This window comes from Xyrauchen texanus, chromosome 45, assembly GCF_025860055.1.
Source record: "Xyrauchen texanus isolate HMW12.3.18 chromosome 45, RBS_HiC_50CHRs, whole genome shotgun sequence".
In the NCBI taxonomy this organism is placed as follows: Eukaryota; Metazoa; Chordata; class Actinopteri; order Cypriniformes; family Catostomidae; genus Xyrauchen; species Xyrauchen texanus.
The window spans coordinates 7834543-7855041 of record NC_068320.1 but is presented as its reverse complement, the minus strand read 5'-3'; the positions used below and the strand labels follow the sequence as shown (position 1 = coordinate 7855041).

Here is a 20499-nt window from a genome sequence, read left to right as displayed (position 1 = left end):
TCCATAGTGATCAAGGCCAGAACTTATAGGCAGTTGAGGGTGCGGAAGACCAATACAACTCCTCTCATTTCACAAAGCGATGGTCTGGTGGAGCCGTTAAAATCATATCCTCGCTACACAGTTGGCAATATTCACCTGCAAAAATCAACGAGACTGGGACCAATATCTATCTGGCCCTGATTCTATGGACATACCAAACAGTGGTACAGGAGTCAACCGGATGCACCCCTGTGGCCCTGTGGATGCACTTATGTTTGGGTGGGAACTGTGACCACCTGTGGACGTGGTGTTTGGCACGCCGCTGGAGCCAGAAATTCCTGGTGGGCCAAGTATGGATTATCTACGTCGGCTGCGTCTGTTAACAATACGTGCTATGGCTGGGGATAGACAAGAGGCAGCAGCTGGTAAACAAAAGTGTGCCTATGACGCATGGACTAATATTCAAGACTTTATTTCTGGCGACAGTGTTTGGGTTTATCATCCTACGAGAAAAAAAAAAAAAAAAAGGCTGCTCCCCAAATTGGACAGCCTGAACCAGCATGGAAATAGTCTGAGCTGGTCTCTTTAGCAGGGAAATATGATAAACTAAATTACAGCAATTTTGAGTCAGACGGTCACTGATAAACAGCTACAAGCCTGAAGTGTGATCAGAATGTGTCAGTCCTAACAGCTGAAGATAATGGGAAAGACCCTCACACAGGTGAAAAGATGATACAGGACATCTCACACACCAAACAACACAAACATCATAGTCATGTTCCTTTAAGGTTATTTTTATCAGTTTAATCTAATGTCTGGAATCCCTCAACTATCAGCAATACTTTTAATCTCGTAACAAAAACAGCATAGTTCCTCTCTTGCGGTTCTGAATCTCTTCTGGGCTGGTTTCTGGTTTAGACATAAGGAAACAAAAATGGCAGTGTGAATCGTTAGGACAGATTATGAGCAGACAGAGTGCTATAGATTTCAGATACAAGATGATAGATGAAAAGACATGAGGTCTTTGAGAGCACCTCAGGCCTCCAAACAAAGCAAGACCTCAACTTGACTACTGAACCCACATAACAAAAAGAGCAAATAAATTGCAGCAGCTTTCATCATGCCTCAACCACACACACACACACACACACACACACACACACACACACACACACACACACACACACACACACACAAAAAGGTCAGTGTTTTTTCATTAAATGCAGCCACACTACGGCTGTCAGAGCTTTGTAAGCGGAGAGTGAAAAATAACTAACCACAGGCACTGACAAGTGAGAAAAGGACAAATAATCAGAATACACATAAATGGCCTGTTTTTAAAAATATTTTCTAGAGCTGTGCATCTCCAGCAACAGTTTGTATAAACAGATAGTTTGTACAAACCTCAAAATCAGATATTTATTGTCTAATGTCAAAATCCACTTTTGGCCATAGATAACACATAAAATCTAACAAATACAAAGACTACTCCACTGCCTACAGCACACCAGCAACATATTCAAAACACTATTTAAAATGATTAAAAAAAAAAAAGTATAATTTATATTACACATCATAAATTGAATGGGACAGGTACAATGAAATACAACAAAGAGCTTTTAGAAAAGCTTATTTCCATTACAGTACTGCAAAGTGATCATACAGGAAGTTCAAATTACAAAAGAATTGAGTATGAAATTGGTATGCTACAAAATACAGTATACTGTCAAAAACAGTCACAGTAAAAAAAACAAAATTAATAAATATACATTTGCTACTCATCAGCACCCTCAGCATCCTGTCTCTGGGCAAAATCATGCCACATTAATTCATCCACATCACACTAAATGTTTGTCCTGGAAGGCAGCAGGAATAATAATCACACTAATAGTTTACCCTGGCAGGAATAATATTCTCTGCTGTGTCTTATCCAGCCTTGGATTGACTTCATAGCAATGTCACCACAGGCCTCCTCAAGGTTTTCCCAATCGTAAGGGTTTGTCATAAACCTTCCTTTGCTATGCAGAAAAAAAATGAATCTATGGGAGGAATGGGGAGTATGCTGGTGGAAAAATGTTAGAAAATCCGCCATGATCATTGAACCAATTGTGAACCAGAGCAGCACGTTATTCCAAATTACAACATACCGAGCCAAGAGATGTTTTGATTTGTAAGGGCTGATGGAAGCATGATGGTGGGGAACCGCATGGTGATTGATGGCAAAGCACAGTGCAAATTGCCCCCATGCTGGCCAGGCACATCCACAATGACGTGCCATCCAAAAATGTTCCGCCCCATTTATCTCAGCCTCATTACAGATTTTTACAATAATTTTAACACATTTCTCAATACCGAGAATGCATTTTCAAATGTCGTCACACAGTCATGTCTACCTACATTTATACTACCACAACTGTTAACCTTTCATTCAAAACACCCTACAACAATCACAACACTTCATACAAGCCATTCAAAACCGCATGGACTAATAAAACACAAACAACAGGAATCATTAAAATACGTTTAATTTTGGCTTAAGGTATGTTTTTTTTTTACAGATGTAAACCAATATTCTGTTACAAAAGCAAGAGAGGACCATCACTGTGTAGAATGTACCCTATTCAACACTAACAGCAGAGTTTCCCATGAATTACCCAGACTGTGCCTGCCCTAATTTGTCCCGCCAGAGTTTTATAATGAACCGAACATATTTTTACACTTGTCATAATAACATAAAATCTTTGAACATAAAACATTTTGCTGTGCGCTGTTGCTTCAGCAAAGCATCTCTCACTTCAGTCATCCTCCAGACAAGTTAAAAAACCAGGCAATGTGAAACAGGGGATGTTAAACAGGTGAGACAATCGTGTCACAGTATAGAAGAAGCCTCCAAAAACAGCCTAGACCTTCAAGAACAAGGATCCTTAAAGACTTGTCAATTTGTCAACAGATGCTTCAGCAAATAATCCAGCACTTTGAGAACAATGTTCCTCAAAGAGAAATTGTAAGGATTTTGGCCATTTCGCCTTCTACAATGTAGGAAATGTATGCGTGTTAGGAATTAAATTGAACTGTCCGCATGTCTATGCCATTATGAGGGAAATTTGGTAGAAGTGCTGACAACTTCTCTGGCCTTGGTCTCATCCTAGATGAAAAGTAGAACAGTCCAACTGTGTTTTTTGGTCCGATGAGTCCACATTTCAAACACAGACGTCGTGTTCTCCGAGCCAAAGAGGAAAAGGACCATCCAAGCGGTATTCAGCGTCAGGTCCAAAAGCCAGTGTCTGTGGGCCAGTGTCAGTGTCCATGGCATGGGTAACTCACACATCTGTGAGGGCACCATTAATGCAGACAGATGTGTAAAAATTTTGGAGCAGCATATATGGTCATCCAGCACTGTCTTTTCCAGGGACATCCCAGAATTTTCAGCAGGACAACTTCAAACTAATAAAAAATACTAACATTTTTATTAGTATTTTTCTTACTGTCCTAACTTTTTCCGAAATATTTAAAAATATTCTAATTCAAAATTAAAGGCTGTTTTTAGACGAAGTGTGCAACAGGTAAGGCAAAGCAAAGTCAAAACACCAAGTCAAAACAAATCATTTCTTTACATTAGGGGTTTAACAGTTCAAATTCCTCAAGGTTTGATTTTTATAACGTTTTAGGGCCACAGTTTCGGTATAGTTCAGTACTTGCTATGTTCAGAAAAAAATACTGCCAAATCCAAAGATTACTCAATTTGGGAACAAACACTTCAAAATGTTTGTACTTTAGTACAACTTAGGTGATTTTACCAAAGTAACCAGTTTTACCATGGTACTTTTAGTAAAGCAATAGTAACCACAAAATTAACCATGGTTCAAACCATGGTCATATTAGTTGTAAAACCATGGTTAACTATCACAACCATGGTTTCTGCCAACAAAACAGCATTCATGTTACTCCAAAAATAAAACCATGGTTTATTTTCATTAGAAATATTCATAAAACAAATCACTAATTACTAAATCAACATTTAAACTTAATACCTGCATTAGTATGCTGTATGCATCAACAAAGTGCATTTAAAACTCAACTTAACATATGTTCAACATTCAGAAGCTGTGTATCACACTATAGAAGAAATAACTTTGCTATAAAAATGGATACAAAGATTGTTGTAACACGGCTCAAGTGTTTTAATCATTTACTGAAATTCCAAATTGTCATCAGAGTAGGGCATCATATCTTTGGCAATGAACACAAAGCACTTTAGTTATTGTTTGATGTCTGTCTGAATTAGCACCCAGGGCCTGCTAAAAAACAGAATGGAGTGAATGCAGTTTCAGTCTCACCTGCGCTTCTCTGAGCACTGCACGCTATCTATACCAGAGTAGAGGTCTGCACGGGCCTTAAAATTAAACCAGAACCAGACCCTTACCCAAGACTGTGTGGAGAATATAACATTTCTGAAAAAAATTAATAAAAAAAATAGAATGAAAGTTAAGCTCATGCAAAGCGAAGAAAAAGAAACCGCTAATGAAGTAGACTGACACAGTTAACGTACAGGACAACTATAGACACTCGCCATATAATAGTTATCATGTTTACATTGTATTATATGTCATATCCACGTGCTCCGTAAACTATACTCCTTTATACACACCAGTTTAAATGATGGAATGTCCCTTACCTCAGCTAGCATAGTCTTTCTCGGATGCATGTTTGTTGTTTACACAAGTGTCGCAGGGATTACTTTCCTACAAGGACGCTGCTTTCTGACGAGCTGCACATATACAAGATTAAAGTGTACACCGCTTATCCAGTACATTTAAATGGGAACCCAGCTTTCTCACAGTTAGCCGTAGACAAGTCGACAATTAAAAAGTTTTTTTCCTTTAAATCGGCACTTCCGTCCATGGCTCTGATGCTGTCTGAAATGTGACGTTTGTTGTTCTGTTGTAAATGAGCACTGCTTCCGAATTCTCGCATGAACTCGTCGTCACGCTTCGATCACGTGACTGCTTACTTTTATGCTGCCTAAATGTGTCTTTTGGACCGTCAAAGTGCTGGCACCCATACGCTTGCATTATAAGGACATGACAGAGCTCTATCTTCTAAAAATCTTAATTTGTGTTCTGCTGAAGACAGTCATACATTTTTGATGTGCAAAGTCTGTAACTGCAGCCTTAAATGTTGATGTTGCGAGCGCTGGCGTACTCAATACTCAAGAGAGACTGTCCACTTTAGCTCTTCTGTGGCATTGTGCTCCTGAGAAATGTCTAAATCGGTTTCAATTTCGATAATGATCTTTGAGCAGTTGCAACCGTTTCAGGTAAAGTTAGAAACAAACTTAAGAGCCGTTGCAATCGAGGACACTGGGCAGGATGGAGTGGTGTTTAATAATTAACAGCGGAGCAAGATCTGCAATGATTTGTGCATTCATAAAATATACATAAAAACACAATGCACTTTATCAAATTAACAGAGCAGCAGAGAGCAATAAGGAACTGTGCAATAAGTAATAGATTAATTATAGGAGAGAGATGACAGAAGGTGATGTCAATTAATTGGGGTCCCTGCAAAGATTCAAGAATTGAGTTCTGTTCTAAAAAAAATAAAAAGGCTACTCGTAGATAAGTGAATCTGCGATGTAGTTTTAGAGATGGTGCACACCTAATGTGAGGTGGATAACCAATGCGATTCCATAAGACATGCCATAGCACTATAATACAGTCAAATATAGACGTCCTTTTTAAAAAAGTATTTTGCATATATAGTTTGCTCCCCAGACCTGCTCAACCGAACCTCTATCAGACTGCATCCCAGAATGCTCCTCACTATAATTTCCTCCCCTTCCTTTCTATAATAAAGCATAGCTGATCCAGAGGTCATCGCTCCCATCATGCTGTGGTTGGAAATGAATCTGAAGGTCAAATACATGTGGTTATGAGCTATGAACTCTGGGTACCTGTGCTTAAAGTCAAGAAGGCCAAGAAGGACTTTTTCCATCAACATCGGTCCTGGAAAAATATTCCAATTAGCCAATTCGATTTTAGGATTATGTTTGGGGTTATGATCTGTGTTGAGGCTTGAATTTCAATCTTATCAACCTATAATTTTCCTATTTTAGGAGATGGTTATGGTTAGGAAACAAGTCCTTCCTACTTGGTTAAATGACCTCGTCAGACAGACTACTGCTCTTTACTACACTTCCAATAGCATAGGGAGATCAACTGGTTGACATTAGACAAGGCTTGGATTTCCTTTTGCATTTATCCATAACTGTCAATCACATGCCACTGTCAAGGTATAGAAGAGACTGGAGCAGTTCTGTCTTTGATTGACGACTGATCTCTCTCTGAGAAACGCTTACTGTCGACCAATATCTAAGAGACATCACCTCCCTCTCAAAGCACATGCTAAACATTACTTCAAACCCAAACACAGTCTTGTTACGTGTTCGTCGAATTCACATTTTGATAGTGGCTGTAGACACTAGAGATGCCGCAATGTGAGTTTTTGAAGGTTAGATTACAGTCTGAGCAAAAAAGAAATTTCGGTTAACCGGTTTTACGATTATTTGCACATTGTCTTATTGACAACAGTGCTGATGCAAAAAAATACATATCATATAAAAATGTTACATCCAAGTTGACGTATTTCTGGAGGATATGTAGACACTAAGGGCAGCTAATAAGAAAACTGATAAAACACAAAAAATAAATAGGGAGGTATATTAGAAGAGACACCCCTATCTAGGGCACGACACCGATTATGTGCATCCCGAGCTCAGTGATGTACACTTTTGAAGCAATCCGGTTACACTTAAGCACATGTAAGATTAATGGGGCTGCGCAACAGTTCACAGCATCCAACAGTTTTTTCCTCTACATCAGTTTATTAAAGCAATTGTCTGTCAGATACCACAACATAAAGAATCGGCTACAAACTCTATAAAAAGAGTGTTCACAACACCTTACAAATAAATCTGTAGACTATGCATAATAATGGGAGCATTGCTCAAAGCAGGCAATTTCAAGTCAGATCATGCCTAAAATTGACAGTTATCGTTGAATGCTGTGAATTTGTACAGAAGCAATGCTTTAAATAATGATGATGATTTAGACGCAACTTTGAGTTTACTCACTGCTAGTAACTACACGCAATGCACCGCAAGCTGTCAGCATGTTTAAACATTACAAAAAGGGGAATCTTTAATTAATCACTTTAAAATCACCACTGCTAAAAATAATAAACTTAACTAGTTTGTTGTTGGATGACTAGTGGAGCATCCTGTCCCATTAGTAGGATGTTCATCTTTCTATGATGTCTGTCTGCTTGTTTAACATCTTCAGTCATTTAAATGCTCCCAAACAGCCAAAGTAGCTTTTTTTGATGGATATGCATCTGTTAGATCAAATTCCGGTTATATTTTGGAATTTGTGCGTTTAAGCTTCAGTTTCAAGTGAATTGAAAGTTCACGTTCAGTCCGCGACACCTGACCAACAAGCACCACGTGGCCACTGTCCGTAACCATAGCAACAGCTCCAGTACCCACACAGGCACAATCATTTTCACATTTAGGCTTACAAAATCTTACAAAAAACTATTTTAGTTTTAATATTTATACATTATAGACAATTTTTTTTTTTGCCACGTGTTAACCTGTTGATGGTGGTGGTGTAGTGGTCTAATGCACATAACTGGTAAACTGGTAATCAGAAGGTCGCTGAAGGTAAACAGAAGGTAAACTGTTCAATCCCCACAGCCACCACCATTGTGTCCTTGAGTAAGGCACTTAACTCCAAGTTGCTCAGGGGGGATTGTCCCTGTAATAAGTGCACTGTAAGTCGCTTAGGATAAAAGCGTCTGCCAAAAGGCATAAATGAAAATGTCTAAATTCTTAAACCTAATTTCATTGAGTTAATTATGGTTGATGGTAAAAGTGTATAAATTGTGGCATCCCTGGTAGATACAAATAGAAAACATACTGTATCCTGAACCATACCGTATGCCACGTCTACTTGTAATTGAGACTGAATAAATTTGGCCAGAACTTTTATGCAGTTAAAATTAATCCTACTTAAGTCAAGTAATTTTCTAAAAAGGTCAAAAAGCCACTCAGTTTATTTTCAACTGCTGTCCATTTTATCATCTCACCCTGAGAAGCATCTTATTTGAATTACATACAGGTGAAACTCGAAAAATTAGAAAAGTTCATTAATTTCAGTAATTCAACTTAAAAGGTGAAACTAATATATTATATAGACTCATTACAAGCAAAGTAAGATATTTCAAGCCTTTATTTGATATAATTTTGATGATTATGGCTTACAGCTTATGAAAACCCCAAATTCAGAATCTCAGAAAATTAGAATATTACATGAAATCAATAAAAAAAAAAGGATTTTAAATACAGAAATGTCAGCCCTCTGAAAAATATAATCATGCATATGTACTCAGTACTTGGTTTGGGCCCCTTTTGCATTAATTACTGCCTCAATGCCGCGTGGCATGGAGGCTATCAGCCTGTGGCACTGATGAGGTGTTATGGAAGACCAAGACGCTTCAATAGCGGCCTTCAGCTCTTCTGCATTGTTTGGTCTCATGTCTCTCATCTTTCTCTTGGCAATGCCCCATAGATTCTCTATGGGGTTCAGTTCAGGTGAGTTTGCTGGCCAATCAAGCACAGTAATACCATGGTCATTGAACCAGGTTTTGGTACTTTTGGCAGTGTGGGCAGGTGCCAAGTCCTGCTGGAAAATGAAGTCAGCATCTCCATAAAGCTTGTCTGCTGAAGGAAGCATGAAGTGCTCTAAAATGTCCCGGTAGACGGCTGCGTTGACTCTGGACTTAATGAAGCACAGTGGACCAACACCAGCCGATGACATGGCTCCCCAAACCAACACAGACTGTGGAAACTTCACACTGGACTTCAAGCATCTTGGATTGTGTGCCTCTCCATTCTTCCTCCAGACTCTGGGACCTTGGTTTCCAAATGAGATGCAAAATTTGCTCTCATCAGAAAAGAGGACTTTGGACCACTGAGCAACAGACCAGTTCTTTTTTTCTTTAGCCCAGGTAAGACGTTTGACATTTGAAGCCCATGTCCAGGACCCGTCTGTGTGTGGTGGCTCTTGATGCAGTAACTCCAGCCTCAGTCCACTCCTTGTGAAGCTCCCCACACATTTGAATGGCCTTTTCCTGACAATCCTCTCCAGGCTACGGTCATCCCTGCTGCTTGTGCACCTTTTTCTTCCACACTTTTCCCTTCCACTTAACTTTCTATTAATGTGCTTTGATACAGCACTTTGAGAACATCCAACTTCTTTTGCAATTACCTTTTGAGGCTTTCCCTCCTTGTGGAGGGTGTCAATGATGGTTTTCTGCACAACTGTCAGGTCAGCAGTCTTCCCCATGATTGTGAATTCAACTGAATCAGACTGAGAGACCATTTAAAGGCTCAGGAACCCTTTGCAGGTGTTTTGGATTAATTAGCTGATTAGAGTGTGACACTTTGAGCCTACAATACTGAACCTTTTCACAATATTCTAATTTTCTGAGATTCTGAATTTGGGCTTTTCATAAGCTGTAAGCCATAATCATCAAAATGATATCAAATAAAGGCTTGAAATATCTTACTTTGCTTGTAATGAGTCTATATATATATTAGTTTCACCTTTTAAGTTGAATTACTGAAATTAATGAATTTTTGCACGATATTGTAATTTTTCGAGTTTCACCTGAATTTACTGAATGTTTAAGGACCAAAAGGTTAAAAAAAAAAAAACGTTCTCTAGTTCTCACATTTGAATAACAGTAGCACTCAGTGCCTCCACGTGTTTTCTCAGATGAGGCTGCATTTTATGCTCAAACCATCTCGCTCCTGAATTTACTGCTCATCATGCAAAATGATGATGAACACATCAAAAGTCAGTGTTGCATTAATTAAATATATCGTCTTACATGCATCACACAAGCATCACACAAGCATCCATCAGTTGAGTAGATGATTTGAAAATGAAACATTTCTTTGAACAAGCACAGGTGCCCTTGATGTGAGATTTTAACAGCCAGATGTGACCATATTTTTAACAAGTGACAGTTCAGCTGAAAGAGAAATGAAAGTGGTGGAACTCACTGGCCTCACTAAAGAGTTTGACCCTGTTTGAAAAGATTCAGTAATTCAATCCTTCAGGACATCAATATAGCATCCGTAATGAAAAAGGACTCATTGGCAGCACAAGGGAATGTTGAGAAGGCTTAAAATATACCTATTGTATTCTGACAGGTCACATAATTTAATCCTGTCGGTCACCGAGTTACTGATCATTTTGTAACTTGCACATAATGACCAGTAGTTAAGTGTTAGGTTGGAGTCTACTGTGCATGCATGTCATAGCTACACACAGATGGCAACAGCAGTATTGGTACATTTACTTCATTAAATACGTAATTAAAACACTAAATATGCATGTTAGATTTAAAGTCCAAGAGAAACTTGGGGAATGGGAAATTCAAGTTCGGAACTGTTGTATTCCGAACCAGTGCCATTGTGTGGAATTGTGATTGTGCGAGAGTTACAAGGAAATTAGAAGGTCTTAACCTGAACAACAAACAAAGCAATGATTTTAAGAGACCCTTACAAAGAGAACACACATGATTAAATTCACATACACAATGCGACATCACCCATTCACATTCAAACACACAGGAACAGGCTGGAGGAGAGTGAAAGACAAAAAGGCCAGAGAGATTGATGGGTATATTCATATGAATACAGAGAACTGACAGAAACCCAATGGAGCGAGACAGAGACCCAGTGAGAGTCTGATGTAAGCCAGTACACCACAATACACACACACACACACACACACACACACACACACACACACACACACACACATCTAAATTTACATACAGTACCCACACGCATCAATACACCGACAAACATATACTATAACTGCAAACATGTATGCTTAAATTCCCAAGACAAAAAACAACCACAATTGCTCTAAAATGCTTTTTAAGATCAATAAAAGGCAAGAATTAGTTTCTATTGACAATCCTTGACTTCTCCTTTACACCAACACAAAGCAGGATGTCACAAAGAACCAGCTGAAGTACAAACAAAGAAAAATCTGCCAGTTTCCCATGAGAGGAACATTTATTGGCCATTTCAAATGCCTCACTGAAGCCATTCAAAGCTGAAACACTTCACCGCTTGCCTTACCCAATTTGGGGAGGGAATATTTGACTTTGAAGTAATCCTGGTAGAACTGAAGGAGTCTCTTGGTGATGTGAAGAGCGTAGTCTCCCGATCCGCTCTGGATTGCATCAGGTCTGGCATACAGACGAATCTACGACAACACAATGTAGGAAGAGAGAGAGAACAAAACTTAAAGGGTGTCAGACGATGACTGAACTCTAAAACGGCAACAGTTAGTGCTAAACCCGTAACTTGAAAATCACCAGAGGAGAACAATTTTGGACTTGAAAAGGTCAAAAGTAATCCAGGATGAATAGCTTTCCAAAATGGCTTTATCTAATGTGTGCATTTGAGTACAAGTCCCCTCCAACGTCATTTTGAAAGTACAACAAAATGGTTTAATCACTGGAGAAGCAATGTGAACCTGTAGTTTATTAAAACAGCTTTGGAGGCCTGGTTAGCTCACCTAGTATTCACTCCGACTACCATCCCTGGAGTTCAAATCCAGGGCGTGCCAAGTAACTCAGGTCTCCTAAGCAACCAAATTGGCCCGGTTGCTAAGTAGGGTAGAGTCACACGGGGTAACCTCCTTGTGGTTGTGATAAGGGGTTCTCGCTCTCAATGGGGTGTGTGATAAGTTGTGTGTTGATCGTGGAGAGTAGCAGGAGCCTCCACATGCTGGGAGTCTCTGCGGTGTCATGCATAGCAAACCATGTGATAAGTTGCACGGCTTGACTGTCTCAGAAGTGGAGGCAACTGAGGCTTGTCCTCCACCACCCTGATTGAGGCGAGTAAATGCGCCACCACGAGGACCTACTAAGTAGTGGGAATTCCAAATTGGGAGAAAATGGGATATATGTAACATTTGAATTACAGCAGGACCATTTTCTGCCAAATGGAGCAACTCATTCTTATATTACAGCCAAATTTTCAAAACCAATATACAAACAATCAATTAGGGCTAAATAATGCTTAAAATGCCATTGTCAACATTTTAATCATGAATATTAATCACAATGATTCGGTCGTCTGTAGCTTTTGATCAGTTTTGTAAATCTCTGAGGATGGATTTTACACCATTCCTCCCAACAAATTAATTTTAGTTCATTATTATTGAAAAGGTTGTGCCACATCATCAATTGAGTGAAGGTCTGGACTCTGACTTGGCAATTCCAAAACACACGTTCTTCCTCTTTAACCATTCTGTTGCTACTTGCCTGTGTGGGTCAATGTATTTTTGAATAACCCAAATGTTAGATGACAAGACCGCTACCCTGACATTTTCCTGTAAAATCTCTTTATACACTTTTGAATTAATTGTCCCCTCAGTGATTGCAAGCTGTCCAGGCCCTGATGTAGTAAAGCAGTCCCAAACCAGTTTTTGGTGTTGGTGTGCAGAGCCTTTTTACCTCCAAATATTGTGTTGTGCATTTTAGTCCAAGTAAAAAATGTTCCCTTCTGTCCAAAGAACTTGATTACAGGAGCTTTGTGGAGCATCAAGATGGTCTTTTGCAAACTTGTTTTGTTTGGAGAGCAGTGGTTTCCTCAATGGTGTCCTCCCATGAACACCATACTTGTTCAGTGTTTTTCTTTTAGTTAACACATGAACAGAGACTTTAGCAAGATCAAAAGAATTGAACTTTTGCGGATACCTTTGGGTTCCTTTTCACTTTAACATTGCACATTGTCCTCTTGGGGTGAACTGTGCAGGACACTCACTTCTAGGCAAACTAGAAACAGTGCTGAATTTCCTCCATTTGTAGACAATCTGTGGTACTGTGGATTGATAAACATCCATTTTTGTAGCCTTTGTTACAATTCTTCTAAAGGTCCTCTGACATTTGTTTTGATCAGGGAAAGATTTACAGGCTTCTTGAGAAGATCAGACTCTTTCAGGCTCTTCAGATACAGCAGGGCACCTAAAGATCACTCCTACAGTCTCGGCTCATTTACTGGAACACCTGCCTCAAGCATTTTTAGAAGTGAGAAGAACAGAGGTCCACTGTTACGTTCATGTCTTTTGTTCATTTTTTGATTCATGTTCTTTTGTTTGTGTAGTTTCTTTTAGGTTCCACTTTCTTGTTCATGTCATGTCCCCCTAATGTGATCCCGTCTTTTCTAGTCATGTAACCCTCATGTGGCATGCGTTTTGTTCTCATTGGTTTATAATCATTGTCTGGTTATTATTTTATTTGTCATGTCTTGTCATTGGTTTTCTTTGGATTTGTCTGACCAGTCTCTGTATTTAAGCCCTCATGTTTGCCAGTGTCCTTGGTCAAGTATTGTAAATGTAATGTTGTAGCCAGTCTAAATCTTAGTCTAGTCATAGTTTATTCCAGCCAGGTCTGTATGGGTCAAGTTTCTGTTCATGTTTGTGTGTAACCTTGTTTTGATACTTTCACATTAGGATTTCACATTAGAATTTCATATTGTAAATAAAACTGCACTTGGGTTCTTCACTCTTAATCATGGTCTTTGTTTGTTCTTATGCATGTCCTGCCTTGCCTGCCCTACGATGTTACATTCCAGCATAGTTTTCCAGCATGGACAGTGAATAACAACATGCTCAAAAGACATGAACATTACAATTATTTGTTTGTCATTACTTTAAGCAGATTGTGTTTATCTATTATTATGACTTAGGTGAAGGTCAGACCACATTTTATGAATAATTAATGCATAAATGCAGGTAATTCCAAAGCGCTCACATAATTTTGGCTGGCACTTCATATTACAGGGCTGCACGATTTGAAATAAACAACAAAAAATCTGCTTAGATATCAACACTAAAATAATATTTTATGTTGAACAAGGTGTTAAAACTACAAACAAGTCAATTATTCCTTTTTACCTAAATTGAGACATGTTTTTTCCCATTCATTACTGCCAATATAGGAGTTACTCTGTGTTCATACTTGGAAAGATTACGATTATTTTTATTACAATATTCAAAAATAGAATTCATTAATAATCATACATACTACAGATCAGAGTGCATGAGACATGTGATGCTTGTAAACGTCTGCAGCTCCGAATTTTAGTGTGTGCTCTAAAGTGAAACAGTGATTGGTCAGCGGCAAATTTCTGAAGGTTGGTCAGTTGGAGTGAAAATAGTCTTTGGATGACAGATCAAATCAAAGGTTTTTCATAGACACGGACTATAATGTACATGAACAATAATTTTCAACTTTACCTTGCTGTAATTTTAGCTTGCTAGCTCACTAATGTCGCTGACATGACACAGAAACGGTTAACGTGGTAAAAGTATGATTCATTTTGCAGCCATACAACCAATGAACAAATTGCGAAACCGAGATGTGGAGGCATGTGTCCTATGTAACCCATGTATGCCTGCATATATAAAATATCTGCTTGCGAACATTGCCAAGATGGCCGTTGAGTGAACCTGCTTGCCTCAAAGGGACTTTGATGCACCCAATCAACTATGAACAGCAGGATCTGAACTGATATTTACACATGTGTGTGTGTGTGTGTGTGTGTGTGTGTGTGTGTGTGTGGTGGCTGAGTGTTCACCATAAACCACAAGTAATTACTCACATGAGGGGCTTCCCTGCCACTTTAATGTGATTGATGGGGAAACCAGTGCGTGCTGGGAGTCTAAATGCTCTAGACATTACAGTCAGCATGGCAGAGATGATTTGAAGCAGATAGATTCATTACAATATTATAGAGGAGGCTGGTCAAGGTCAAAGAGGAGTCAATGAGGAAGCATCAGTCTAATATGAAACCCAGAACTTTACAAAATGTAATATCAGTATCAGTCAGCTGCACAGACTGTGATGACTTAATGTTAAAAAAACATGAATGAACAAACCTGGATAGGTTTGGATGTGACAATACGTGGATATTATCCATTATATAAACATCATACCCTCATATATCAACAGTGCTTCACACGTGAGACTTGGCTCACAATTGATTCCAATAGAGTTTGATGTTAGCATGTTGCTAAGCTAACAACACAAAACTTAAATAAGTATAAAAATACATAGCACTCACACATATTGGGTAAAACAGTCATTTTAAAACAAATTTTTCAGTAATGAATGTAATAAAAGTTTATTTATAATCAACACATCTCTCACCTTAACAGCCAGCTATATTATAATTAAAGTTAAACCTCAGTATGCCGTTTTATGACTTTGAGTTTTGGCATAAATTGAGTTTTAAAAGTATTTGATCATGTGACTTTGAATGTTTCCTGTGAGACTCACCACAACTCCATTATCCGTGACTGCTTCTATGTATGTGAAGTTGCACACGGCCCAGGCCAGGTAGTATGTGGACATGCGGGGTGTCCTGGAGAAATGGTTGGTCACCCACCCATCCTTGTAAGATGTTGAGGACCCCACTGGCATGTTGGACAGGGACTGATACGAGCTCTCATGTCTCAAACTCACTTTGAAAGTGGCTTTATAGATGGGCTCGTCGAAACACGGGAACGCCTTTCTGGCGTGAGTCGGTGAGAACTGCGTCACAGCAAGATACCTGCAGAATAATACCAGGAAAAAAAAGACAAAGAAAATAATGAAAAGAAAACTAAAGCCAAGAAATTTAAGTAGGCCAGAAATGACCAAAAAGTAATCTCATATAAACTTAAAAAATTGGTTGTCACATGACTTTCTTGAATAAAGGCTTAAGCTATGACTGGTGAATCAGCATCCCTGTACTCAATGTGGATTTTATATCACACCAGAAAACATTAAATGACATTTTTGATATGTAGATGGACAAAATTGTTGCAGATTCAACTAGATCACTTATTACACGTCAAATATCAACATAACAAATTCCCCAAAATGGAGTGTTGCAGCACTACCACACAGAAATAATGAAGTATCAGGATCTCTCTGATGCTTTGGTCACAACTGTAAACAATAAACCCATCTGTGACATCAAAGTCAAGACAAACAGACAGTATGAACCTAATCACATGACAAGAAAAAAATAATTAAACAAACTGTCCAATGTAAATTGTTCCATCTAGTTGGATTGGTTGAGCAGTTAATTTTAAGTGGATCATTAATAATTTGCAGATACATTTAGGATGTCATGATTTGTCTGGAGTTTGACTGCACAGAACTGTTGAAATGTTAAGTTATAGATCAGGGAAAGAGGTCAGGGGAAGGGAAATAGTGAGACACATGCGTTGACTATATTGTATGTACGGTTCCCAGTGATAACACTGTTCGACATTACAAGTTCACTTCCAGTGAGCTGGAGTAATGGATACCAACGCTTGACTCAAATCTCAGCCTCCACTACCCACAACATGAGCACCAGAGGGCAGGAGATGTATTCTGTGCTCCCTACTGAACTTTCTTGACCGCTTTTTTTACTTTCATTGGCAGCTATTCATGCAGTAATAAATCAAAAGAACTCTACCTCCTCTTTATGTTTACCGTTGATGGTATTGCTCATTCTTACATATCTTCACACTAAAGGTCACCGTTGAGATAAAAGCAGTGGGTGTTGATGGCTTCTATCAAATATATTTCAGTTTATGTTGAAAACAGACCAGCAGGATGTGAATCCACAGGAAGAGGATACCAGAGTGAAAATCCCTGCTGTGATACACATGCTGCTGCTTCAGTTTGTTGGTTTGTTGTCTGCTGTTGTGACAGGATGGTCCCTGCTTCAGCAAATAATTACAACATCACTGAGATGCAATAAGACATCAAACAAATGGGGTGATGGATCAGGAAATGGTGACTCAAAAAAGATGTGATAAACTTGTTAAATCCCCAGAAGACCAGATGCTCTGAGCTTGGTTAGAAGAGAACTCAACAACACTCTTGTGCCCACACTTAACTACATAGACATTTTCCAAATCTTACCGGATCCCTGGCGATATGCGTTGTTGACAGATATAGGATCAGGTAGCAGGCACTGATGACACTAAATTGAATGATGTGCTACAGCCTGTGTAGTTGAGAGAGCTACTGCAGGACACTGTCTGATCAACACACTATAAATGATGCCACATTATTTTAAAGCTGATCTTTAATGGATCATACAATATCAAGAGCTCATTCAGTGCAATTAAGAAGCATAGCATGTTTAAGGGCTTTTTTTATGACTCTTTATCAAACCAAACGGTGTTTACAACTGAAAGCAGGTCTAAAGTTTGGCACAATTAACCAATTATTCCAAAAGACAGAAGGGGCAGCTGGTTAAATGGATGAAATATTTATAATTGTGGCCATGAAAGGATCCCTTCAGGGTAAATCAAAGGCTTAAAAATATGTCTCAAAAGTGGTTAAAAACTAGAGGAAAAGCTATAGATGTGAATTTTGTCCCTGTCAGAAGACAAAGGAACTGTAAGACCTAGTAGTAGACATCCTGTTCTTTCTTTCTGAAAGCACGGTGAAATAAGGGGTTGTAAACACAAGACCCTATTGTAAAAATGACACAAGTTGGCCTTAAGTGTTATTTTGATGGACTCTTACTACCCTAATTAAATTGTACGATGGTAACCATAGTTTTTTACAAAATACCAGTTATGACCAGTGTTGGGGGTAATGCATTACAATATCAGATTAATTTTGCGTAACATAACAATATTTTTATTTTATTTTAGATCATAATATTGGAGTTACTTTTTAAATAAATTAACACATTGCTTTTGTACAACTCTACTTTCCCTGTATTGTGAGAAATCAGGAGTAAAAGTGTGCAAACTTTGGGGAGGAGACGTTGTGCATGATGGGCATTATAGTTCTATAGAGGTTGAGGCCAGAGCCTATTTACGGAGATGAGTAACTTCTATTTAAATTAATGGGAGGAATTGGAACACCCAACCAACAATCTCTAGCTCCAACTAGTCAATGGATGTAGAAAGGAAGTCCCAGCCAATCACATTTTAGATGGACATCATGTCAATCAACTCACCAACATGTATGCGCATTAGCTACACAAGCAAGGAAAATTGCGTGTTTCAGCATAATGAGGTTAACATTCGGTTGAGTGTAACGCGATCGATTCATGTGTCACTAGTTTTATAACAATCTAGAATAATTCATGAAACAAACCATTTTTATGACATTTTGGTATCATTAAAAATTATTCCATTCAAGTTGTATCAACATGCGCCTTTGAAGTTGTATGCGATCAACCAGTTGTGCATGTATGCACCGTGGATAAACTCAAAACAAGGGTGCACTGAGATTAATATTTTATATTATAAGTATTTTATTAACAGACACATTCCTTGAACATGTTAGGCTGGCATTCCCCAATGAATTGTTTCCAGACTTTTGAAAAACATCTCAAGTTGACTGACATTGGCGATGGGCACAGCGCATGACGACATGTATGATGCAGGTTGGTCTGTGGTGCTTTAGATAAAGACGTGGTTCTTCTTTCAGCTGCTACCGTTAGGGGTCGACACACCAGACCATCGTGATCCGTATATGTGACTTGGCACAGGTTTTACACCAGATACACTTCCTGACACAACCCCCAGTGGGTGGGGGACTCTCACTTACACCTACGGGGCAATTTTGGCACCCAGAGGAAAACCACATGAACACGGTGAGAACAAGCTAACTCCAAATAGAAAGGCACTGATGAGCCGGAACTCGAACCCAGCTCGAACTTCTTGGTGTGACGTGACAGTGCTAAGCTATTAGATATTAGTCTCTTGTATGCAATGCATGGCTTATTTTTATGAAATACATAGCATAGCAGAAGAGAAAGTGGCTGTGTAAAAAGTAAAAATGCAGAAATAACAAAAGTAACAATGCTTTAATTTCCATAATTTACTTTTTGATTAAGTTTTTTTCTTTTTAATGAGTAACACAATATTTTTGTTGGGGTTGTAGCATGAAGCATCTACATGTTTGCATTGATCATGGTATAAATATTGTGTGTGGGGGGTTGTGCTTGCTGGATGTGATTATGAGGGGGTTACCTCCCCTGATCCCCCCTGGAAACTACATTCCTGTGTGTATGTAAGACTTTAACTCAATTACCTTCTCTGTCCATGCAGCATGTATGAGCTGCGGAAAAATCCCAAGAGTTCATGTTGAATGGGCGCATGAAAAGTGATGTTGATCTTGTATGTTCTGAGGGGCTTCATCTCTCTGTGCAGCGCGAGCACATACACCTGCTTGGGCTGATAGTGGAAGCGTCGCTGGATCCTCATGGCACCTGCAGCTTTCTTACTGTCGGAATACACCAGCACTTTCTCCATCTCCAACCTGTCCGTGTGCAGCACGATCAACTTAGTGGCGCGGACGCATTCAAACTCAATGTTCACCTCACCGGAGAAGGTGAAGTTCTCCATGTGCACGGACAGTTGGAGGTCGTAGTGGCGAGGGCGCAGGGTGGCCGGTAAGCGCACATGTCTCCAGGGCTGCTGGACGTCCTCTGAGTATCTGCTGCTGTTCCCGTCCCGGGACTGTTTCACTTTACTGTTACTGGAGCCGTTTGCGGCTTGAACCCCCCTGCTGTTCCCGGCGCATCTCTGGAAGCTCACGCTGAGTGTGATGACGATGGCCGTGACGATGATGAGGGTGAGGATGGAGATGGCGAAGCCCAACACGAGTCTCTTGTGCACCGTGATGTGCTGTTCGGTCGTGCGGGGCCGGACCACCACGCTGTCGGCCCATTGATCGGACAGAGCCCGTCCGTTCCTCATGCTCGTGCCCTCAATACCCATCGGTACGAATCCTCACTGCATTAGAAACGGGATTAACATTCAAATAAAAAGCTTTGAAACATTTAAGTGTTTTCAATATAGACGCACAATACGTGACCGGTTTTATGAAGAATGTGATCTCAGTTTTACGCGGGATCAAGGTATCGTTAAGCAGCTCCACCTCAAAACTACAGAGGATGAATGATCAGACGGATATCGGGCAAAGATCATGCAAAACACTTCAAAAATTATATTAAGTGATTCTGACCGAAAAGACTTAAAAAGTTTTCAGCATCCAACCCGGTGCGCAATACACAATAAGAGACATACAGATCAATAAATGAGCTCATCGACTGAAATACAGAGTACGTACTGCACGTGCACATCCCCACAAATCCGTCTGATTTGAGTCTGATGTGGATTTAGTTCCAGCACACCTGATTCATAATCAATCACAAGATTGTTTCTGTGAATGTCTGTTCTGTTCTCATTTCCCCTTCTGCCTCCATCCTCATGCTCTCTCTCTCTCTCTCTGTCTGTGTGTGTGTGTGTGTGTGTGTCTGTGTGTGTCTCTCTCTCTGTCTGTGTGTGTGTGTCTGTCTCTGTGTGTCTCTCTCTCTCTGTCTGTGTGTGTGTGTCTGTCTCTGTGTGTCTCTCTCTGTCT

The 20499-nt window shown here is 39.5% G+C and overlaps 1 protein-coding gene across 1 annotated transcript in view; it reads right to left on the bottom strand.

Moving 5' to 3' along the window:
• The window catches only part of LOC127637424 (thyrotropin-releasing hormone-degrading ectoenzyme-like), a 146053-nt gene extending 126197 nt beyond the window's left edge, over positions 1–19856 (bottom strand). The window contains exons 1-3 of the mRNA XM_052118466.1: positions 19168–19856; positions 15409–15682; positions 11198–11324 (exon numbers count right to left, since the gene is read on the bottom strand). Of these exons, the coding sequence (XP_051974426.1) occupies positions 11198–11324; positions 15409–15682; positions 19168–19856 (1090 nt within the window). The remainder of the gene's footprint in view (positions 1–11197; positions 11325–15408; positions 15683–19167) is intronic.
• Between the last annotated feature and the right edge of the window lie 643 nt (positions 19857–20499).